This window comes from Eptatretus burgeri, chromosome 11 (genome assembly GCF_056783735.1).
Source record: "Eptatretus burgeri isolate ZD-2024b chromosome 11, Ebu_testis_v1, whole genome shotgun sequence".
Lineage (NCBI taxonomy): Eukaryota > Metazoa > Chordata > Myxini > Myxiniformes > Myxinidae > Eptatretus > Eptatretus burgeri.
The window spans coordinates 92,791,036-92,816,112 of NC_140971.1; the positions used below are offsets into that span (position 1 = coordinate 92,791,036).

At 45.5% G+C, this 25,077-nt stretch overlaps 1 protein-coding gene and 1 long non-coding RNA gene across 5 annotated transcripts in view; one reads left to right on the plus strand and one right to left on the minus strand.

The window, feature by feature from the left end:
* Window positions 1–16,420, minus strand: part of LOC147017664 (uncharacterized) — a 22,158-nt gene extending 5,738 nt beyond the window's left edge. Inside the window, exons 1-2 of one of the 4 annotated variants that reach the window (XM_085847419.1) lie at window positions 12,054–12,176; window positions 3,032–3,129 (exon numbers count right to left, since the gene is read on the minus strand). In XM_085847419.1, the coding sequence (XP_085703545.1) occupies window positions 3,032–3,129; window positions 12,054–12,156 (201 nt within the window). In that variant the 5' untranslated portion in view covers window positions 12,157–12,176. Of the gene's footprint in view, window positions 1–3,031; window positions 3,130–9,706; window positions 9,731–12,053; window positions 12,177–16,274 lie in introns of those variants that run through there. The other 3 variants (XM_085847423.1, XM_085847421.1, XM_085847422.1) reach the window with 3 other exon arrangements.
* The window catches only part of LOC147017665 (uncharacterized), a 16,574-nt gene continuing 3,742 nt past the window's right edge, over window positions 12,246–25,077 (plus strand). The window contains exon 1 of the long non-coding RNA XR_015049581.1: window positions 12,246–12,411. This is a non-coding gene — a long non-coding RNA (uncharacterized LOC147017665). The remainder of the gene's footprint in view (window positions 12,412–25,077) is intronic.

Here is a 25,077-nt window from a genome sequence, read left to right on the forward strand (position 1 = left end):
TCTTTATTCCTTTAATTCCTTCTCGACGGTAAGTCACCAGATCCCTCTTGGCCGTCCAACCATTCTCTTCCCATGAGGTGCCCAGCATATTGCTCTTCTCGGTATTTATCTTGATCCTTCATGCGTATCACATGACCAATCCTTCTCCACCTCCAAATTTTTTATATGTGTTCCATGATGTTTTTCCTCCATGTTAACCTTTCAATCTTACTTACTAGCCATGTCAGGCCAAAAGATTCTCAAGATTTTCTTATGCTTGCTGTAGAAGAAAAATTCCAGTTTGCTATTTCTTTGGTAATTTCTCAAGATTCAAATCCAAATGGGAGAAATGATTTCATATTCTCATGAATGCGTAAGAATTTAGGTGATACTAATTAACAGTAATAGAGGAGACGTCACAAACGCAATCCCCAGGTTTGAGTTCGTAGCTTTCTGTGCTGATGCAAGAAAACCGAGCCGCTCGTTTTTCTGGATATTTGCTTGCACTTGAAAGTAGGATTTCATGGAATTCCAAGTCACACAAACACCACATCTGTTGGTACAACCGTGAGCAACACGACTGAGCAACAAGCAACACGTGAAAAATCCAAAATCAATTAGAGGGCTGAGATCGGAAATCGCTGATGGTTCCGGGTATAGCCAAATCATAATATTAACCAATTGGTAGCACTTGAAATTTTGCCTCGTAATGAAAACTATTTTTTCCAAAAAGCGGGACATAGTGCAGGGTCATATGTTGAAAAATCTGAGTTCGCACTTTTGGTCTGCCAACTGTTGTTTATATACATTTTTGTATCCTTTAGACATCCCTAAAGGATATGAAAGATGTTGGGAAGTTTTCATTTTCAGTTTTATGCCTTTTTTTTAACGAAACAATGCATAACCGTCAAAAACATTTTAAAAAATGTGTATATTTTCTATCACTGTTTTGTTTAAGAAGTAAAGTGTATCATGTGACATATCAAAATGATTGGAATGATGAGCTTTAACAATTTATGACACTTTTCAGTTATTATAGTAACAACAAAATAAATATTTGGACAAATTTGCAAAAAATAGGCAAAATATTAGACTTTATGAAACCACTGATATACCCAATTATAGCGTAAAATATAGACATGCAAATAGAATAATTTATTCTTTGACAAATAAATCCATGATGTCATTTGTTTAGATGCATTTAGCTCTGCTGACATTAGTCAACCAGCAGAGCTTATATACACATATATCATTGCCATGAATGCATCATCTGCCCATCCATCCATCAATCGACCATCATTATAAACAAATTAGAAAAAACTAATTCTGAAACAATTTGTGTGGAATCCATTGTTTTTCACGTAATGCAGAATTGCTGGTGGAGATGTTGACAAACTAAATGAACAAATACAATTATTTATATATGATATTATTTCTTCAGATAAGCTGAGAAACTTTGATATAATAGAATGTATTATTAACTGCATTATAGAATGTATCTAACTACATGGGCGGTGGTTGTTCCTAACATGAATATGTTTATGTGTTTTAGGAAAATGGCAGAGCCACCAAGAAAGCAGCAGAAATGTGAACCTATTGATTATAAACTGTGCATTAGGTGCCAAAATGCAACTCGAGATCTGGTAACAAATCCTGAAGATGAGTCTTATGAAACCATTCTTGACCATATACAGAAATGGGCCAGTTACCAAGATCCAGAATGTATATCAATCAGCAACAGACTAGGTAGTGTTACAGCAGAACAGCTGAAACAATGGGGTGCTTCATGGCACAGAAACTGCTACACAGACACAGTCAGTTCAAAAATGTTGGATGGTGCAAAAAAAAAGGTATGACAAAAGTGTGGCACTAGGTGATGCAAGCCTAATCACAAAGCGTAGCAAAGGACGACGGCCATCAAAAAAGTAGACTGCAGATAAACCTAAAGTAGCTACATGTACAAGTGAGGGACAGTCTTCCAGCTCAGAACGATTTACAAGATCATCTGCAAAATCCTATGACAAGGAACTATGCTTCTTTTGTGATAAGGATAATACCAATGAGCAGCTACATGATGCATGTCCATAGAACATGAAAAACATAGAACATGAAACAGGGTACACGCGATCATCGGAAAGGATCTATCAAGGATTCACGGAGCTATGTGTGTATGGACTCAACACCTATCAGAACAGCTATGGACACATTCCTCAGCAGCTCTAAAACAAAGAGCAGTCTCACAGAGTATCTTTCAATGAAGGTACTTAACCATTTCATCGAAAGTGAAAAATCAGTCATTGTGTCCACTAAAAATGGTGTACACTCTACTCAGCAGCAACCTGTGATGCATCTGACCACAACCCAGGAGGAAGCAGACACAATGTTGATACTGCATGCTCTAGAAGCTGCAAAGTCTCGAGGTGTAATTCACATCCTCTCATCTGACACAGACGTGTTTATTCTTGCCTTACGTCGTTTCCCTGAACTTGGGCAGCAGACATGCATGATATTAGGAGCATGAGAACACCAACGTATAGTACCACTGAGGCCAATCTATGAAGCACTTGGGGAAGATCTGGCAGCAGCATTGCCTGGATTTCACAGTTTTACAGGCTGTAATACAACAGGAAAGTTTGCTGGGAAAGTAAAACTGACCTGCTGGAAATTTATGCAGAAGGCTTCTCCAAACATGCTCACTGCCTTCAAAAACCTGGGCTCTACCATAACACCCACAAGAGAGACAGAAGCTGCCTTAGAAGAATTTGTTTGTCAGCTGTTCCAGCCACAGACCAAAAAAAAAGAATGTGGGACAGCTTCGTTGGGAGATGTTTAAGAGGTCACAGGCGGAGTCTGAAAGGTTACCACCAACTGCAGCTGTGTTAAAACAGCATACCCTACGTGCCCACTATAAGGCCATGATTTGGTGTAACGACTGCAATCCACAACCCAACTTGCCACCACCAGAAAGGTATGGCTGGAGGATGGAGGAATGTACCTATGTTCCAATCATAACCACTCTGAAACCAGCACCAGATGCTGTGATAGAGCTCACCAGATGTGGATGCAGAACTAGTAAATGCATAGGGGGTAGATGTTCATGCAAAAAAGCTGGTCTCCCTTGCACAGAGATGTGTGCCTGTGAGGCATCACCTGAGAAATGCATGAACACAGAACCTGTCAATTTGATGATTGACAGTGATGATGAAACTGAAAGTGATGATGATGATGTTGACGACTGACTATAAAGTATTAAACTGAAATTAACTTTGTGATTTACTATAAATAGAACCAGTTATGTGAATGTCATTTATGTTGACACTAAATGTTAGCAGCTAGATGTGTAGAATCTCTAGTCTAGTAATTAATTAGTATGACCATATATTAGAGTGGTAGTAATTAGAGTAGAATGTGTAGTATAGTAGGTAGGTATCGAATGTGTAATACTAGTACATTGTTTAACACATTTCAACAAACTGCATGAATATATGCACAAATGTGAATTTTCTGTAATAATCACCTTGCTTTAAGACTGCATCGCTTCCTTAAAGTATTGTCACATACAATGTAGATTAGAACCACCCACCCCTCTAGACTAATGGGAGAAGTGATTTTTAACAATGCAATCCCCCCTCTGTGACCAACCAGCCACTCACCCACCCACCATAAGAAAGTACTTTAGGGAAGCGATGCAGACTTATGATATGACCCTTAATACATTTAGGTATTATATAAAAAGTGCAACATAATGTTGTCTTTCAAACCACCTGGATCTATACTGGAATTGTCCCCAACTATTTTATATTTGGTAACAAGAGTTTATCATGTTTTTCCCTGAAATACACTGTAAAACAATGAGCATATAATTATATTAACTTGATAATATGTATACGATTCCACATTATACAGCTTATTGTTACTGATGTTAGTAAGTTTACATACATACATACATACAAGCAAAGCATATTTATCTATGTATGCTAACAATGCCTTAAAATCTATATCAAATGTCTAAAATAGTATGCTCATGTGTTTGTAGTCACTGAGAGGCTCATTTTGAGGTGTCACATGCTATATTTATGTACAAAATAAAAAATATATATAAAAAAAATAGTATACTTTTTTTTTTTTAGCTAATTTAGGGTCATATCAAAATAATAAGATTAAAACTTCCCAACATCGTTGTTTTGTTAGAAGAATGTCCATAGAACATGAAAAACATTAGAAACAACAGTTGGCAAAAAAAAAAGGATTACACATGGCCCTACACTAACACCACAGACACCAGGACAAAACACTTAACTTTTATCCTGTCCTTTGAGGTGTTTTTACACCCCTAGCACATATATCGTTGAATATTTCAGAAAGTGCTATCTTTTCGTTTATGTGTCTTTATGGTGTTGTTTGCTCAGATGTTTCACCGAAGTAGCTAAATTTTTGATTCAATAGAGGCATAATTGGCTAACTTATCAACAAAATTAATCTGGGGTGCATTCACACCCCAGTGTTATACCTTTGCTTTTGTGCATTTCCCTCATTACTTCTTGAATACTATACCTATATTATTCAATTATTTGCTTTCAGGTGAGGTGATCTGTATTGTTCAGGTGCTCAAGACAGAAAATCACGTCAATAAAGTGTGCTCGGTACAGTTTTGGGGAAACAGACTTTTATTTGAAGACAGTGTTGAAGAATCAGATTTTTCTTCAAATGTAAATGACAGTGGTGATGAGTTTATACCTGCAGTTGACGTCTCCTCCTCTGATGAAGACCATCTTTCTGAAAACTCGAGTGGTGAAGACGACTTGTTACAACCAGATCCTCAACAACAAAATACCACCACAGCTCATGACCAACTGGTACAGGCTGATGTCCAGCATGATCAACAGCCTATTGGTTGTGGAAAGGCGGTCGACGGCAAACTTGTGGTCATGGTAGAGGGGGTAGGAGTCAACCTCATCAAGCTGATGCAGATAACAACCAAGGTGATGGTCAGAAGAATCCCCAGGCTGCTATAAATGAGAATATGATCGGAAGAACTGGAAAGGTTTGGTCTTCAGATCCCCCAGCATAACACAGAAGACAACTGCAGGATATTATTCTTCAACAACCTGGTGTATCAGCAGAAGGGCAGAAGGTACCATCAAGGAGATGTTTTATGCTTTACTCTATTGATGACATCATTTCCATAATTATATGGGAAACGAACCAGGAGGCTGAACATGTGTTCAGAGAGTGGACTGCAACCCATCCTGATCAACAGAAGGTATGGAGTTATGCATCGAGAGATAAAATACTCACTTTCATTGGTCTGCTGATCTTAGCTGGTGTTTACCATGCCAACCATGAACCCCTTGTTGAAGTCTGGTCTTCCAAAAGTGAGCAACCTATTTTTCTTTTTGCTACCAGGAGCTTGAAACACCTCCAAGCCATTGTTGGATTTCTGACGTTTGACAATCAAACCACCAGAGCAGAGAAAAGGGCAACAGATAAACTTACACCAATAAGGGACATCTGGGATATGTTTGTGGCGCAACCACACAAGTTTTCCATTCCTGGTTCTGACATTTCGTGGATGAGCAGAAGGCTCCATTCCGAGGGCGGTGTCCATTTCAACAATACAGTCCAAGCAAACCAGCAAAGTATGGAATTTGAATTTGGTGGGCTTGTGCTGCAACTTCATTGTATCCTTTGAATGGAGCAGTGTATTTGGGTCAACAGCCAGGGCAGCAAAGAGAATCAAGGTGCAAATATTGTCAAGTCAATAGTGGGTCCTTGGTACAAAAGCAGAATGAAATGTTGTGGACGACAATTTCTTTAGCAGTGTGCCTTTGGTGGAAGATCTGATGACAGAAGAACTTGCATACAAAGGCACTGTACGCAAGAACAAACCTGATCTATCTCTGGCTGTGATGGCAGGAAACAGGGATGAGCATTCCTCAATATTTGGCTTCAATGACCAACTCACTCTTGCTTCACATGTCTTATACTATAAAAGGAGCCATGTATGCGAGTTCCACCCATTGGTTGAACAGTTCGCCTGACTTCACCTACGATTTCTAGGTAGGTGACTATCTCGAAGATTTAGTCACCTAAATCATAGGTGACTTCACCTATGATTTCACCTACTTCACCTGTTTATGTTTCATTATTACGCACGGTCAGAGGAAGTTGTCCAAACTGAATTTGTGTTGGTTTTTATTTATTCATATGCAGCCTGCGGCTGCTTGGATGCATTATTTTCTGGGGGCGCTGCAGTGCTGCTGATGCAATGCCCCCATTACCATCACGCTGGTACTCATTTTGTCGACCTCGCAAAGGATGACAGGTTGAGTCAACACCTGGCACTGTAAACAGCTCGAAGAAGATCAAACAAGTGTGGATGGTACGGACTCAGAAAAGACACTGAATCACAGACTGAGCAAGCCACTGGACTCTACGTCACTGCTCGGTTGGACAGGAAGAGGACGCGTGCGTGTCGATATTCAAACACGTCCATTACACCATGACGGAGTAGTTCAGACTTGTACCAAACTGTCCTGGTCCAAATATTACATAACCGCATTTTATCACTGAAAGAAAATGTACAAAAATTGTTTCATTGTTTAAATAAGGTAAAAAAAAAAAAAAAAAAGTACCCTAAATCTTAAAATGTATCTCAAGAAATGCAAATGAAAAAAAAATAATAATAAAATAAAAAGGTAAAATCCCCGAAATTTCTATATATTTAAAAAACCTGGTCTAATGGAGATTTAAGGACTGAAAAGGAGGACTTCCGGGAAAAACCGGACGAATGGTAACGGCCTAACCCTATAAATCCTTGGTAACCATAGTAACCATAGGATCTCCTGTCCTGAAGCTCACCTGGATCAGAAGAAAGTCACTCAAACCCCCCGCAGACCACATTAGACCCCAAATTTTTTTTTTAATGCCATGAAAAAAACTTTGGTACATCAAGAGCGATGAAGGTTGTGGTCAAGTTTCATCCAAATCGTGTGTGTAGTTCGAAGAAGAAAGCAAATACCTATTTTGGGGGGTCAGAACTTTGCTCTCTTCCTATGGTATCCAAGGCCATCTCCACTAATGACTCGCAGACTTCCTCTCCTGTCGAAGTCAACGTGTGGCCCTAAACGGAGTTCTTTCATCCCCTCTTCCTGTCCAGACTGGAGTTCCTCAAGGTAGCGTTCTGGGCCCTGTTCTTTTTCTGGTTTTCATCAATGATCTCTCCGACTCTCTGGAAAATCCTCTATATATCTTTGCTGATGACTCCACCCTCTGCTGTACCATCGGTCATCCCTCAGACTGGCAAGCAGCAGCCTCTTCGCTCACTGCAGATCTGGGTAAAATCACAAACTGGTCCAACACGTGGAACATGTCTTTCAATCCGGCCAAATCCCATACTCTCACTATGTCTCTCCGAAAAGACCATTTAGAAAACATCCCCATCCAATTTCTCAACAATTCTCTGGAAGAAGTCCTTTCTTTCAAGCTTCTGGGTCTCACTATCTGCCATGACCTTTCCTGGGAAAGCCACATTTAAAACATGGCCTCCAAAGCCAGTCGCTGACTGGGAATCCTCCGTCGTGCAAAGTCCTTCCTCGGCCCACCTGAGCTCCTGACCACTTACAAAGCTTTCGTCCACAGCCTGATGGAGTACGGCTCTCCCCTGGGCAGGTCCTCCTGCCTCCCACTTTTCTCGGCTCCACACTGTGGAAACCAAGGCATTTCGGATCATTGGCATCTCCCGCAATGAGGCTGTCTTTGGGCCTCTCACCGCAGGTTGGTCCGTGGTCTCTGTCTTCTACCGTCTCCTCTCCAGCCTTGCCCCTCCTGCTTGCCCCTCCTGCTCGCTCTCTCTCTCTCTCTCTCTCTCTCTCTCTCTCTCTCTCTCTCTCTCTCTCTCTCTCTCTCTCTCTCTCTCTCTCTCTCTCTCTCTCTCTCTCTCTCTCTCTCTCTCTCTCTCTCTCTCTCTCTGCGATTTGTCCCCACCACATTTCCGCAGAGTGCTCAAGGTCCGCCAACAACTCCCTTCTGGTAAAACTACCAAAATCACGAATCACGGCTCACCTTCACTCTTTCATTCCTCTTTTTTCCCACCTTTGGAATAAACACCCTCACTCTATTCATTCCCATTCTTCCCTCCAAGCCTTCAAAACAGCTGTTCACCACCACCTATCATCCCCAATCCAAATCCTCTTTCTTTTCTACCCCCGATAATCCACCCCAAACCCACCACCTTCCAATTCCCTGCTTTCCTTCCTGAAATTCCCTGTAATGTCCATCTTGTTTTCCCCATGTTACCCACCCCATCCCTCTCCCTTCCACAGATCTAATGTCTCTGTTCCCACTGTTTTGTCCTTCCCACTCCCGCCCCTCTTGTCTCATGCCCCCCCTTGCTGTGCGTTGTGTGTTCGCTCTCATACGAGCCTCGACAAGGTATACAATCCCCCCCCCCCTTCCCTCCCTGTACACCCCCTCAATGAGCGCAAATTTTGATGCAGTCAATACACTTTGGTGCATCACAGGTGATGAAGGTTGTGGTCAAGTTTCAACAAAACCGTGTGTTTGGTTCAAGCGACAATGACTGAAGTGTTCACGGACTGACCGGCTCACTCACTCACCTGCGGACACTGCTCGATCGCATAAGCTTACCTGACTGAAGTCCAGGTGAGCTAAAAATGGTGAAGTAGCACAAAAAGTGTATGATTTAATCAAAATGGCATCACAAATAATATATTAATCAGTTATGTTTTGAAATAATTCACGCGTTGTGTATTATTACTGTTTTAAATCCATGGGGAGTGAAGGCATCCCAAATAGTTGTTGGTGGTGGTCGTATGGCAGCTTAGCTGCTGGGGTAGCTATCATTTCTTGAAGCGCAACTGTGTCGCTGATGCAGTGCCCCTCTCCCAGTACACACACACTGTAACTGGAACTCATTTCGCCGACCTCGGAAGGATGACAGGCTGAGTCAACCCCCTGGTGTATTAATTCAGCGGCCGACAGGGCTTGAACTCAGGACCCTAGGATCTCAAGCCGCCACCCCAACCGCTGAGCCAACACCAGGCTGCCCCAAATAGTTAATTTCCCCTTGGGTGAGATCGAGGGGTCAATGCCTCCCTCTGGGCTCCATAATAAAAAATTTACGCAGATGAAATAATGGAAAATCGGAAAATAAATAAATATTAGAAAAATTAAAATACGGGGAAATTATTCTTCAAAAAGCGGACACCACGTGACCACGGACACCACGATGAAACACTTGCCCCGGGAACCTGAAGTAGTCGCCAATGACGCTTCGTATGCGCGCGCACGTCAATGTGGCGGGCACCAAGGTCGTGACGTCATGGGAAACTCGTCGATACAAAGCGTCGTTCACTGAATGCACCCCCCCCCCGTGAATTAGTTACCACAAGTACGTGAAATTGTAATATTTCCTAAATGGCGCGTAAACTTACATTTCCTTAAAACGACCGTGCATGCATTCCCCTCGCTGCATCTGGCGCTCTTGAAATGCAGGCGGTGCAAGCCAGCTAAGCAAATTAAAACATGAAAATGGACGAGAACATTTAGTGTCCACTCCCTTTCATCCCTCGCACGGACCACAGGTAGAGATAGCTCGCCAGGCACCCAAACATGATGACAGATTTCAGAATCCTTACCGGCGTTTACCTCAGGGATCAAATATTCCTCGCGTTTACCTCAGGAATCAAATACTCCTCGCGTTTACCTCAGGGATCAAATACTCCTCGCGTTTACCACAGGAATCAAATACTCCTCACGTTTACCTCAGGGATCAAATACTCCTCGCGTTTACCTCAGGAATCAAATACTCCTCACGTTTACCTCAGGGATCAAATACTCCTCGCGTTTACCACAGGAATCAAATACTCCTCGCGTTTACCACAGGAATCAAATACTCCTCGCGTTTACCTCAGGGATCAAATACTCCTCGCGTTTACCACAGGAATCAAATACTCCTCACGTTTACCTCAGGAATCAAATACTCCTCACGTTTACCTCAGGAATCAAATACTCCTCGCGTTTACCTCAGGAATCAAATACTCCTCACGTTTACCTCAGGAATCAAATACTCCTCGCGTTTACCTCAGGGATCAAATACTCCTCGCGTTTACCTCAGGGATCAAATACACCTCGCGTTTACCTCAGGGATCAAATACTCCTCGCGTTTACCTCAGGGATCAAATACTCCTCGCGTTTACCTCAGGAATCAAATACTCCTCGCGTTTACCTCAGGGATCAAATACTCCTCGCGTTTACCTCAGGGATCAAATACTCCTCGCGTTTACCTCAGGGATCAAATACTCCTCGCGTTTACCTCAGGGATCAAATACTCCTCGCGTTTACCTCAGGGATCAAATACTCCTCGCGTTTACCTCAGGAATCAAATACTCCTCACGTTTACCTCAGGAATCAAATACTCCTCGCGTTTACCTCAGGAATCAAATACTCCTCGCGTTTACCTCAGGGATCAAATACTCCTCGCGTTTACCACAGGAATCAAATACTCCGCGTTTACCTCAGGGATCAAATACTCCTCGCGTTTACCACAGGAATCAAATACTCCTCACGTTTACCTCAGGAATCAAATACTCCTCGCGTTTACCTCAGGAATCAAATACTCCTCGCGTTTACCTCAGGAATCAAATACTCCTCACGTTTACCTCAGGAATCAAATACTCCTTGCGTTTACCTCAGGGATCAAATACTCCTCGCGTTTACCTCAGGGATCAAATACTCCTCGCGTTTACCTCAGGGATCAAATACTCCTCGCATTTACCTCAGGAATCAAATACTCCTCGCATTTACCTCAGGGATCAAATACTCCTCGCGTTTACCTCAGGAATCAAATACTCCTCACGTTTACCTCAGGAATCAAATACTCCTCGCGTTTACCTCAGGGATCAAATACTCCTCGCGTTTACCTCAGGGATCAAATACTCCTCGCGTTTACCTCAGGGATCAAATACTCCTCGTGTTTACCTCAGGAATCAAATACTCCTCGCGTTTACCACAGGAATCAAATACTCCTCGCGTTTACCACAGGAATCAAATACGCCTCGCGTTTACCACAGGAATCAAATACTCCTCGCGTTTACCTCAGGGATCAAATACTCCTCGCATTTACCTCAGGAATCAAATACTCCTCACGTTTACCACATGATTCAAATACTCCTCGCGTTTACCTCAGGGATCAAATACTCCTCGCATTTACCTCAGGAATCAAATACTCCTCACGTTTACCACAGGAATCAAATACTCCTCGCGTTTACCACAGGAATCAAATACTCCTCGAGTTTACCACAGGAATCAAATACTCCTCGCGTTTACCTCAAGGATCAAATAGTCCTCGCGTTTACCACAGGAATCAAATACTCCTCGCGTTTACCTCAAGGATCAAATAGTCCTCGCGTTTACCACAGGAATCAAATACTCCTCGCGTTTACCTCAAGGATCAAATAGTCCTCGCGTTTACCACAGGAATCAAATACTCCTCGCGTTTACCTCAGGAATCAAATACTCCTCGCATTTACCACAGGAATCAAATACTCCTCGCGTTTACCACAGGAATCAAATACTCCTCGCGTTTACCACAGGAATCAAATACTCCTCGCGTTTACCACAGGAATCAAATACTCCTCGCGTTTACCACAGGAATCAAATACTCCTCGCGTTTACCACAGGGATCAAATACTCCTCGCGTTTACCTCAGGGATCAAATACTCCTCGCGTTTACCTCAGGGATCAAATACTCCTCGCGTTTACCACAGGGATCAAATACTCCTCGCATTTACCACAGGAATCAAATACTCCTCACGTTTACCTCAGGAATCAAATACTCCTCGCGTTTACCTCAGGGATCAAATACTCCTCGCGTTTACCTCAGGGATCAAATACTCCTCGCGGTTACCTCAGGGATCAAATACTCCTCGCGTTTACCACAGGAATCAAATACTCCTCGCGTTTACCACAGGAATCAAATACTCCTCGCGTTTACCTCAGGAATCAAATACTCCTCGCGTTTACCTCAGGTATCAAATACTCCTCGCGTTTACCGCAGGGATCAAATACTCCTCGCGAGCACGCGCGTCCCTCGACGTATGCACGTGCGTACCGCACTGCGCCAGAGAGCGAACAATATTCATGTAGGGATTTCATTGGAGAGAAACCTGCATTCTGGTAAGTGATTTTTTTGGTGTAATATCATCCCCGAAAGTAATAATTATTAATCTTCGAACTCTTGAAGATCTGAAGCAATGTAATAATCAATAACTTGAAAAAAAACAACAATTCATTGCTTTGTGACGACGCTGCCAACTACACCACCATGGCGATCCCACCAAACCGCGCTTTTCAACGACAGGCTGACTGACCTGCGTTTCACGCCGTCGCTCGCCATTGTTATCGTCACAGGTTACTTTTAACATTATAAAATATAATGGTGACACAGTTGAGTGTTACATTGTTCCTGAGTTTTGCGATAGTGAAAGGATGATTATATGTGCTTTTCTTGTTCTTCTCTTTTATTATTGTTGCAGATACCACTCCTCGCCCTTTTTGTGTTGATTAAGGCCTGTCGCAGCTAAGTGAGAACCACTTCGTTCCAAAACTGACCAAAAATTATCAAAAATGAACTTCATGAAATTATCAAATCATTAACTATTCCATAAACTGGAGCATATATGGAACACTAGGCAAAAAAAAAAAACAATTTATCAATTCAGACAAACACAACTCAGGAAAGGAACCAGACTGATAAACATTTAAATATCATGGACACTTACTATGACAATCCGTTCCACTTGTTAGGCCAGGATGTCGTGACACGATAGTATCAAATTTTGGCAATTTTACATATTTCTCGATGGACATGAATAAAAAATTAAATTTTCTTCCCTCCCAAATGGTTGTCAGATAAATATTTGAGCATTATTGCTCATAGACTAGTGAAGTCAGTCTGATTCATCTATTTTAATGTCCAAATACTTAAAACATTCACTCCCCTCAATATTTCAGCAATAATTCCAGAATTCCATAATCGTCGCGTAATGGCGGACAAGAAAAAAAAATCTCCCTTTAACTGTTGATGGAGATTGAGGCAAACCTGTATTTTTCCTGCAAAGAAGGTCATGACAGAAATGTATCATTTGGGGTAAGAGATTTCAAATTCAATGATTCAGGTAAAATTGTATTGTGTATAATATTGATTGTCACGTAATGGCGGACAAATTTGAAATTTTGAAACGCGTGGTCAGTGAGCGGTATTTAATCAAAATATGTCTATAATGTTTGTAAAATTAGATAATATGATTATTGTTGGTAAAATGAGCCTCATCTCAGCCACTTTCAGCACACTTCACAGAATAGCACAGGCACTTTTATTTTTTCATCCCTGAATAGGCATTCAAAGTGAAACTTGGATAAATTTCACTCGATCACGTGCCACTCAGCCAACTTTTGATCGATTTCCAAACTGTAACTTATGTTATGGAAAGGAAAGTTCACTCTTTCTGTTGAAATAAACTTTTCAAAAGCAAGTTCCAATGACGAATATCAAATAAATTAAACAACATCTGAAAATCTAAAAATGAAACTGGAAATATGACTGCTTTTTCAGCTGATAGCATTTAACGTACATGAATCTTAGGATCCTGACATCTGACGGTCATTAAAGTATACATTTTTTAAATAGATTTTTCAATGCTCTAACTGACTGTGAGGGTTTCAAGAAGGCTAGTTTACTCATACTTGTGTTTATTTACTGTTATTTAAATACAAGCATTGGAACAGGGTGGCTCCCACTTAGCTGCGACAGGTCTTAAGGCCTACTTAAAGGTCTACTCGTTTACTTCTACTTCAATTTAATCAACACAAAACTCACTCTGGATCGGCTAGTCAGCCCAGAAAGTCTAGATACAGATCTAAACTCAAGCTCAGCTGCTAAGTAAATGGTCACACTGGTTTAAGACTTTTCATAACTTTCTTGCCATACTCCCCATTGAAGGACTGAACAAACTAAGTGTTCTGACAAATTTTGTCACACCAAGGATCCATGAGAGTATTGTAGCGTGTACTACACATGAGAACGCCATTGGAATACTGAAGGCTTTGTTCACAAAGCCGACGAATGAGATTTTCGCACGCCATCTCCTTGCGACTCGTCACCAATGAGCTGGCGAATCCTTGGACGAATATCTACAGGCCTTAAAGATGACTAGACGCCCCGCGAACCCGTTGGGTTCCCGTTAGACAGCAGTTGATAAAAAAGATAGCTCCAGCGAACTATACCACTCAGGTTGCTTTCATTGATCAAATTCTCCCGAAGAGTACTTGACTAAATCGGGAAATGATTTTTAAATAATTTTTTTCGTTGTCCGATTTGAACGAAACTTGATACTGCACACCGCAGGGGAATGGTGAGTAAGGTGGGCCGAAAATTTTTGCGCTATCATGTACCGTTTTGATTGTATTTTGGGAACATTCATACATACATGTGCATGGCTCACAAAGTGAGTACACTACTGTTACACAAAGGGCAAAAAAAAAAGTTAAGGGAAACATGAAATGCAACCCATTATGTTAATCTGCATGTATTCAAAGAGCTAAATCTAATTTTTTAGACCTGCAGCACATCTGGTTTTAAAGTTACCACTGAATATATACAACACTGTAAATACACGTTCGAATTTCGAGCTTGGTGTCAGCGTTATGTACGGAATCAGATGAAAAAAACAACATAAATATTATATTTTGGGATAAGAAACAGATAATTTTTACTCCGACAGGAAAAAGAAAAAAAACAACACATTTTGAGAGAGTCCGATGTTATAGATTACGAAGAAAACACAGACGAGTTCAGTAGCAAAGAAAGCCACACTTGTAAGCGAAAAATAACGTTAAAATCGAATATTTCTTTCGAACTTTTGAAAATAATCACTTTAAACATGAAAAGAAAAACATAATTCTTACCTCTCGGATCCACACGAAGCACCAAAAAAATTCTAGCGTTGGTTAAAATGAAGCATTATCAGACAAATGTGAGTCACCTCATTCGGCTTGGCGTCCTCATGCTGGATTCGTACGTTACGGCTCTCGCAAAGACACGGACACGAAGACAAACGCTGCGCTCGACAGCAAATGGAAATGTGCTGACATGCTTGCAAGTGCCTATTATATCCATCAATCGGGGAAGTTTGCAAGACGCCAAGATTTTCTAATGCTAGCATTATTTGCGTCCGACGAGAGATGATGATTCGTACATAACGGGACTGACACGAAAATCAAGACGGGATTACTTGCGGTCCGAATTTTATTTTCTGATTACAATTTTGATCTATATTTTTCTGCCATTCGACTCTGTCATATTTCCAAGAAATTAAGGGAGATTTGGAATAAAAATCATAAGAAACATTATCAACACTGGACTCCTTATTTTTCTCGATGCAGTGGACACGAAGCGTTATGTACGAATGCATTATTTCATCAGATAGGGTAGATGCCAGAAAACCCGAATAAGGAGACAGAACATCATCAAAACATAAAAGAGACACCAAAGTTCACATTCTGAGTCACCACACTCAAAATAACTGTCACATAAGAAACGAACAGTAAAACAAAATTTTTACTAATCAAACTGTAACATTTCTATGGTTAAAACACCCATATTCTGTTGCTTTAATTCATCTTTAAAAAGAACAGGGAAATGGAGAGTATCATATTGCCGGTTTCTACAGGTTCCCCAAGATGTCCACTTTCATTTCTGACCATTGATGGTTTGTCTAAATACCTCATAATAGTTTTATGTGGAATTTCCCACAAACATACCACAGCATACCTACTTTGTGAGCCATGCACACATACAAGAGAGTTTTAGTAATATATATATATATATATATATATATATATATATATATATATATATATATATATATATATATATATATATATCTATATATATTAAAGGCTGCAACTTCAAAGCTGTGACCACCGCTTAACACCAAGAAGAATCCATCAGAGACTCATTCATCAGTGGCCTACAATCCTCGTTGATCCGTCAATGTCTCCTGGAAAACAAGACATTAGAGTTGGCGACTATGTTTCATCAGGCGGGACTGTTGATTCGGCACAAGAGTTCCGAGCTATACAGTGTGCCTTCGGGGTCATCATTCAGTGCAACTGCTTCTGAGCCGAAAAATGCTATTTTTGCTATGGACTATTTTTGCTATGGACTATTTTTGCTATGGACTATTTGCTATGGAAAAATGCTATGGACTCACCTGGCTGTTCATCTGTATCTGCTGCTGCCGGCAGTAAATGCTTCTTTTGCGGTTACTCAAAATATCCGCCTTCAAGATGTCCTGCGTACGAGACGACATGTAACGAGTGCCAGAACAAGAGACATTTTGCGAAAGTCTGCCGTTCGTCATCAGCTTCCTCAGTTTCTGGTGCTGGCTCAGCTTCAGTGAGTCACCCGACCCTTGCCTCTGTGATATCCACAGCCACTCCTTCGGCGTTATCCAAATAAACGTCTAAAGTTGTCATCAACAGGATGGAAGCTGATGGCCTCATCGACAGTGGAAACACTGGAAGCTTCATTAATCCAGGGCTCGTTAGACGATATTCCCTAAAGATTTACCATTTGGGCAACGCTGTTTCTCTGGCCTCGGCATCTCTTTCAACAAAAATGCTTGGGTTCTGCAGAGTCAATCAAACTTTAAAGGGACAGAACTACCAAGTTGTGCGATTGTCCGTACTTCCTGAGCTTTGTGAAGACATTATCCTTGGACATGATTTTCAGCAACAGAATGACAGTGTTGCATTCAATTTCAGCGGTGTTCTGCCTCCTCTCGTACTTAGCAGACTGACCACCCTTTGTGTTGACCCTCCGGAACTGCTTGCTAATCTGATTGCCGAATGTCCTCCTATTGCTGCCAGGTCACGTTGATACAGCTTCCATAATCGCAAATTTATTGAGAAAGAAACCCAATGATTGTTACTTCTTAATGGTTCGGGTGGTGGGCTTGGGATCCTAAGCTCACCATCTTGGGATCCGAAGTTCAAATGTCACTTGGCTGTTAAATTAATACCAGGTGGGGATGACTCTGCCTGTCATCCTTCTGAGATCAGAAAAATAAGTGCCAACTTTCTGGTATCCTGTGTCAGAGTGGCAACCCATCCAGGATTGTGCCCAATAGCCAAGGAGACTGCTTCGGCAGCACCAACGCTCTGCAATGAGTATGGTCCCAATGGATGGATGGATGGATGGTTGCTACGTGAAGGAATCATCAAACTGAGTAATTCCCTGTGGCATGCGCAGGTCATTGTCACTAAGGATGAAAACCACAAGAAACGGCTCATGATTGATTATTCTGAGACTATCAACAGATTTACACTACTTGATGGGTACCCGCTCCCTCGTATCGACGACATGGTCAATGAGATTGCTCAGTATCACGTCTTCAGCACCATCAATCTGCGTGGCACCTATCACCAGGTGCCCATAAAGAAAAAGCTTCATTCATCGTCATACAACAGAGCAGTCTTCAGTACCATCGATCTGCGTAGCACCGATCACCAGGTGCCCATAAAGAACAAAGACAAGCCATATACGGCCTTCGAATCCAGCAAAGGCCTCTACCAGTTCACTCGAGTCCCATTTGGTGTCACAAATGGTGTGGTTTGTTTCCAATGTAGGATGGATTCATTCATTGAGGAGAAGAATCTTGCTGGAACATTTGCTGACTTAGACAATCTGTCTGTGGCATGACACAAGCTGAGCACGATGTCAACCTGAAGCAGTTTCTTGAAGCAGCCAAAAGGAAGAACATCGGCTATAATGAAGATATGTGCGTTTTTGACCATTAGGTTCAACATTGTGGGCTGTATAGTAGAAGATGGTCAAATGCGGCCCGATCCTGAACGTCTCCGCCCCCTGCAAGAGCTACCTGTGCATCATAACATGAAGTTTCTCCAACTGATCCTTGGGTTCTTCACCTACTATTCTCAATGGATTCATGACTATTCAAGCAAGATTCGCCCCCTTCGTGCCACAAAAACTTTCCCCATCTCAAAGGTGGCTGAAACAGCATTCCAGCAACTCAAATGAGACATTGAAGAATCTGTGGTAAATGCAATCGATGAGTCAATACCTTTTGAAGTTGAGACCAACGCATCGGAGTTTACTATAGCTGCAACAGTCAATCAGGCTGGGCGTCCCATTTTTGTGTTGATTAAAGCCAACTGAAAGGTCTATTCGTTTACTTCTACTTCAAAAGTCACATCCGTTTACCAACTTTGGTAAAACAACCATCCATTTATTACATATGCACAAGGGACGCAGTCATTGTTGGTCCAGGAGCGACAGGGGGATTGCATCACCCACCTACGAATTGCGACTGTCAATCAACGTGGAGTAAGTACCATATCCGTATTTTAAAATTGATTATTTAAATTAAATGACAGGTCTGGTATTTAAAAAGCTGCCACATTTTTTATTAAGCCATCAACTTATTGATCATCTTCTGCATAGATATTGTTGGGAATTTCGCGCCCGCCGGCGTGCGACGGCCACGTAACTCGAATCGCGGCACGTCGCCCACCGGACGGACAATCCAGTCGTGACCCTCTCGGACTAACGCCGGGAACCAGTCACGGGTGGACCTTTCGGTCTCACCGCGATCGAGCCAATCAGCCCCCGCGTGGGATAGGGTTGCTCGCCAAATTCGAACTACCTAAGTACCCACGCGGAGGGTAGACCGGGCGATCGCACCTCGCCGCAGGTCGACTTCGGACACGGGCCACTTAAGCGACCCGTTCTGTACTATCAGAATAACCGAGCGGTGTTATCGTCGACCTCGACGGTTCGATTAATTATCGGGCGTACTCAGCCCACTACCAACCCTTTACGTGAAGCAAGATGGGGATTCAATGGAGGAAAAGACGAAGCGAAGCGGGAGAACAGTTCAACAATAAAGCACATTTATTCGCGACGAACGGAAAGCACACAAATACAATTCCACCAAATGCACACAAAAAAGAAAACACAATTCCATTTACACAAAAAGCAAACATAAAAGTGAAAACACAGTGCAGAGCTAATACCGACTACCGAGCACACGGCAACACTTATACAATTCTACTTCACAGACGGCGCCGACAACACATAACCAAAACCAAGGAAAAGAAATCCCCCAAGAATGGGGCAGGCCTGAGGCCGAGACCGGGTCGGGCCTACCCGTCTGGTGATGAGACGCGGAGCGGCGATGGCCCCGCAACCCGCGGGCCTCGTGGACAGTGCCTGGCTGGGGGTGGGAACGGGGCCCCCTTGGTCGCACTATCTCAGCGCGGGGGGAAACAGGAGGGGGTTGCTGATGCTCGGGGTATAGAGGATCTTTATTATCCCTGGTGTGCGTCTCCACCTCGGCCAGGTCGCGCTGCCGGCCTCCCTCGGGCGTGCAGCTCCTGGCACCGACGCGAGCACCCCCTCGTCCGACTCTCTTCTTCTTGACTCTCCGACCCTCCTTTGCGACTCTCCGTTCTCGTTCTGCTGACTCTTTTCTTCTTGACTCTCCGACTTCGTTCTGCTGACTCCGACTCTCTTCTGACTGACGAACACCGTCCTTTTATCCCCCCGTAACTTCGCCTTTGACCCCCTCCCTTTGACCTTTCACCTCGCTCCCCATTGGCCCGAGAAAAAGTGGGCGTGAAGGCTTTTTGATCCACAAATTTGCATATATCGATCGCCCTGGGGGCGGGGCCAATTCGCCCCTCGCTCACCGATTGGACGGCAAAAAGTGGGCGTGTGTCGTTTTTGATCCGTTTTTGAAGCAGAAAATCCGTGATTTTGTACACGCTGTTCAACGTGCGCCCTACACGAGTCCAGCATCGGTGCCCATGAGTGGCGCGAGATGACGGTGATGCGATGGTGGCGAGTTGTGACGGTAAAGGTCGTGGCGGTTGTGGTGAAGCGGCGTTGTGGTTGGTGGTTGTTGTTGTGGTTGTGATCATGGCGGTTGGTCCAAAATAAAGATAGTAAAAGAAAAACGGCTATCCTGAAGAGTCGCAGCACGTATAAATGACATGTATTCCCACTAGACAACGGGTTTGGGCCTAACTACACATGCACTTACCGAGATACCTCACCTAAGGGACCTGAATGGTGGTTTGCGAATCTGGTAACCACAACACTACCCCCTTCCCTTTTTACAGACTCGTCCCGAGTCGTCAAATTTTCGTGTGCCATCATGTGTAGTTCTCCCCTAGTACATTTTACCTACGGATCCCTGAGTGCGACATTCATGGTATTCGTGTCCCCAAAATAAATAACCTGAGGGCTGCGTAACTATCTAAACAAACTCACTCACACGGACGACTTAAATAAAATTGCCGGCGCTAGACAGACATGCCGGGGGCGCACTCATATTTACAGTACATCTTACCCTTAACTTACAAATTTTACACTAAACCATGGCCCAGGATCATTGAACTCTGCAAAAGAAAAGCAGTTAGCAGGGAGCCAGGCTGCCCGCATGCAGTCTCTGGCTCAAAACAATGCAGGTGACAGGGAACGTGGCTGGCTGCTCACACGCAGTCCAAGGCCTTCCCTTTTGAACTGAACGCAGTGAACCACAACGGTGCATGGGCTGCACAAACGCAGTCTCCGTGCCAGCTCAAGTGGCACACGCAATGAGCACAACGAATGGATGCATGAACACAAACACGGTGCGCGGGCCGCCACTGCAGGCCCGTGTTGTAGCTGCCAACAGGGCAGTTCTTGCAGCTTGCAAACTGTTGCCTTGCGGATCCTGGCGCACATGGAAATGAACAGGGGGGGGCAAAGCAAAAATTGAACGGGGCTGGTGAACGTGGGCAGTGGGCATGGCATGGCAAAGGTGAGCAGGCAAACACAGCCCGCAGAAGAAGGCCGCTGCAGGCAAACACAGCCCGCAGAAGAAGGCCGCTGCAGGCAAACACAGCCCGCAGAACCAGGCCGGCACAGGCCTCGAAGAAAAACAGCCAGCAGATGAACTGGCCGGCACAGGCCTTGCAGCACACAGCTGCCGATGAAGTTGGCCGGCCTCCGCCTTGAAGCAAAACACGGCCAGCCGATGAAGTTGGCCAGCCTTTGCCGTTCAATGGAGGTTGGTGGAGGGAGTGCGGTGGTGCTGGCCACTTGGAAGGCGGGCTCGGACCTACCTACCCGTCTCCCTCCCAACCTATCGCCTTTGCCTGTCACTGTACATACCCACTCCCTGAATTTGTCAAACCCCAATTTAGCCCCAACTTATTTTTTTGTTGTTTTTATTTTTACTCCCCCACTATAAATCGTCCCCTAACCCCCTTTATCGTCCTTGTTCGGCTAACCTATCCTGTCACCTAGCCTACTCCCAACCCCTACGTTCCCTTCCCGGAGGGGAATAAGGGAGAGCTAACGTCCTGTGTCGAGGGCCAACTCAAGCCTCAGAATGGCCTCCCCAGAGTTCGGCGATCTTAACACCAAGTGGGTCCAGCGGCCCACAACGACAGCGAGGGGATGGATGGTGCGGAGGGGTACATCTCCTAATCTACCCTAACCATTTAACTGTTAAACTACCCCGGGGCTTTCAACAAGCGCCTCTCGCTTAAACTATTGGTTCTAACAACCCAGATTCCCGTCGCCTGTGTTGGTGTCCTTACAATTTCGGGCCTCACCCTCCAATTTTCTCTCCGTGCCCTCACACGGTCTCCTGGCTGGGACACGTGGCTCCCTCCGGCAGGCACGACCCTCTGCCGAATCTCCCGCTATGGCACCCCCGGGCACTACACTGCCTCCGAGCCTACCAGCTCCCTAACACCGGGGAGTGCCCCCCATGGCACCTCCCCTGAAACGCACACGTGGCAGGCCGGCCTCCCGGGCCCCTTTCCGAGGGTCACCCGTGCCCACAACACTGCCCACGCGGCTAATGGCGCCCCGGGCCCCCGCACCAAGCAGGCGCACCCGTGCCCACTACTCTATCCCGGCCCCCCATGGGCCCATGGCCTACCGCGGCCGACTAGCCTGGTGCCCGGGGTACCCACTCAGCGATACTCACCTTTCGCAGCCACGCTCCCAAGCCCGTCAACAGGGCTCCTGCACCCCTCCAAATGGGTCTCGAGCCTACTTTCCCACCAACAACAAAACGACCTCCATTTTTCAATTTGAGTAACCCAGCTAACTCACTTTACTCTGACCCCAGGGGTCCCTTGGGCGGGAGTCACTCCTCCCCCCAATCACTCATCGCACCATGCATTCCCCATTCGCTCCATACACACAGACCCGCTGGCCTCACTCACTCACCAAGCACATGTACTCACCTCACAACCCACAACTCTTCAACACACACACCGCTGAACTCTGCCATCCTTCTAACTACATCCCCTAACTAACTCGTGCTCCCACGTCATCCCTTACACTAGTAGCACGTTCCTTTTAACACTACGTAGCTAAGCTACGTCCCCTCTACACATCCACAAGTCTGTCACTGTCTCCAAAATAAATCATTTTATTTCCCAACCTAAATCTGGCTACAATCCCTCTAACTAATCCATTCCACGGACTCCATGAGGACTTACCCCTGCCCCATGAAGTCGGTCTAACTAAGCTAACCCTTCCCCCTAACTAGTTTCCATCCTGTGCCCAGGGTAAGGGGGTCTTTTACCCCTTGCCCAGGAATCCTTTGCACCCGAAAGTGAGGCTTGTTCTTTTTTTTTTTTTTTCCCATGCGCAGCACCTGCGCGGCAACTCAGAGCTCGCGCACTTTGCACCTGCCCGTGACGTCATGCAGCTGCACGTGTTCCTCGTCCCTCCTTGGACGCTACCATCCGGCAGAGATGCCCCTCCTGCCGGATTCCAACCACACGTGCAGCCATGACGTCACCGTGCGCATAAAAAAAAACACAAGCCCCACGTCTCGAGAGGTCCCCCACGCGAACACATGTGCTTTGCCCGTTGGAGCTTAACACACACGATCGCGTGGAGAACCCGTCCGGTCCAAATCCATTTACCTGCCTAAACTTTGCCCGTCCGCGGGATCGGCAAATCCACCGCGTGCGTTTCCGGACCGGGACTTCACTCCCGCAAGCGAGCACGTGGCGGTCTCGTGCGTTGCACAGCACGAACCGCGTGCTCACTGCTGGGTGAACCCGGCACGGTGCTCGAAACAACCACAGCCGCTACTCGGCTTTCTTTCCTCTGTCGCCTTCGTCGTCGCCATTCAACCCACGCACACCTGCGTGTTACGACGCACACAGTCCACTCCATCACATTCACACCGGGAGACGCGGCTGCGTGCTCCCGCATGCCAACCGACATCTCCCTCTCATACCGCTCTCTCACACACACGGTCTCCCTGGCACACAGCGACCTTGCACACGGCCGTTCACTCACGCGTGCCTCACTACTCACACACGCGGGGGCACTCACCCGCGGTGCCTCATCCACACACCGTGCCTCACCCACACACGCGAGGGCACTCACCCGCGGTGCCTCACTCATACACCGTGCCTCACTCACACACGCGGGGGCACTCATCCGCGGTTCTTCACTCACACTGGCCGTTCCATCCACACATACGGCCTCACTCACACACGGTGCCTCACCCACACACGCGGGGGCACTAACCCGCGGTGCCTCATCCACACACCGTGCCTCATCCACACACGGTTCCTCACCCACACACGCGGGGGCACTAACCCGCGGTGCCTCATCCATACAGGCCGTTTCACTCACACACACGGCCTCTTCCACACACGGTGCCCCATCCACACCCGGCGTGCTGGGAAGCACGCACTCTGGCACCATCGCCACCACACCACTCACGGGGTCGCTTCCACACACGGGGACGCACTCACACCTTGCACCACACACACAGGGACAACCACACTGGGGATTCGTGTCCCCACAAGGGTCTCCGGGGCCTCTATACCCCCCAAGCTCTCCGTGCACCCGTCCACAGCACTCCTCCTCTCAACCTCGCAAAGCACGACCGAACTCACCTGGTCGTGACTCACCTCAAGGGGGCATACTCCCTCCCCTCGTTCCTGGAGGAGGCCATCCAGGTGCTCGCACCGGGTCCCTGCACGCTCCGCGAGCTCACCCCCATTATCCTCCACTACCTCCGTGTGTGTGTGCGCGTCACTTACCCCGTCTTCCTCGTGTAGTCTTTCCTCTATTTTTTCTATCTCCCGTGTCTCTGCCAACTCTTCACCCTTTACCTCCCTTGTCTCAACTATTATTTCCTTTGTCACGGCCTTCATGCCCGCCTGCAGGCATCGGCCCATGTTCTGCGTTTCACCCCGCAGCTTTTTCGTTTCTTCCTTCATTTGCTTGTTCATGCCTTTCATTTCGTTTATAAATTCAGTTGTGTTTGCATCCATCTTCGTTTTTACTTCGTCCATTTGCTTGTTCATGTTCGCAATCATCTTCGCTGTCGTTTCCGCATACATTTTTGCCAGCATGGTGTATAGCTGGGTCATGTCGGGTGCGCTTGGGTGAGCCGTTTCGGCAGGGGTCGGGGAAGGGTTTTGGTGGAGAGGGGGGGGGGAGGTGTCATACACCGCGGCCGCTGCCGCACCCACCTCAGGTTCTGGGTTCAGTTGGGCGAGTCCGTGTTCCTGCACAATCAACATTTCCTGCTCGGGGATTCCATCCTGGACCATGGATTCTACATTACTACACATATACATTTCTAATACCCCCGGCTCCCGCTCGCCTTGAGACGCCATCTTGCTTCTCGTGAAGGGTTAATTTCGCTCGCTCGTAATTTGGAGGGAATCGGGGGTCGCTTCTCTCACCCCTGGACCGATTCCCGTGAATTTAGCCGGAGACAGGAGAGCCCGTTTTCCTGTTCTCCGGTACCAGTGCCGCGAGGAGGGCGATGAGTTTATATCCCACTTCTGACACCAGTGTTGGGAATTTCGCGCCCGCCGGCGTGCGACGGCCACGTAACTCGAATCGCGGCACGTCGCCCACCGGACGGACAATCCAGTCGTGACCCTCTCGGACTAACGCCGGGAACCAGTCACGGGTGGACCTTTCGGTCTCACCGCGATCGAGCCAATCAG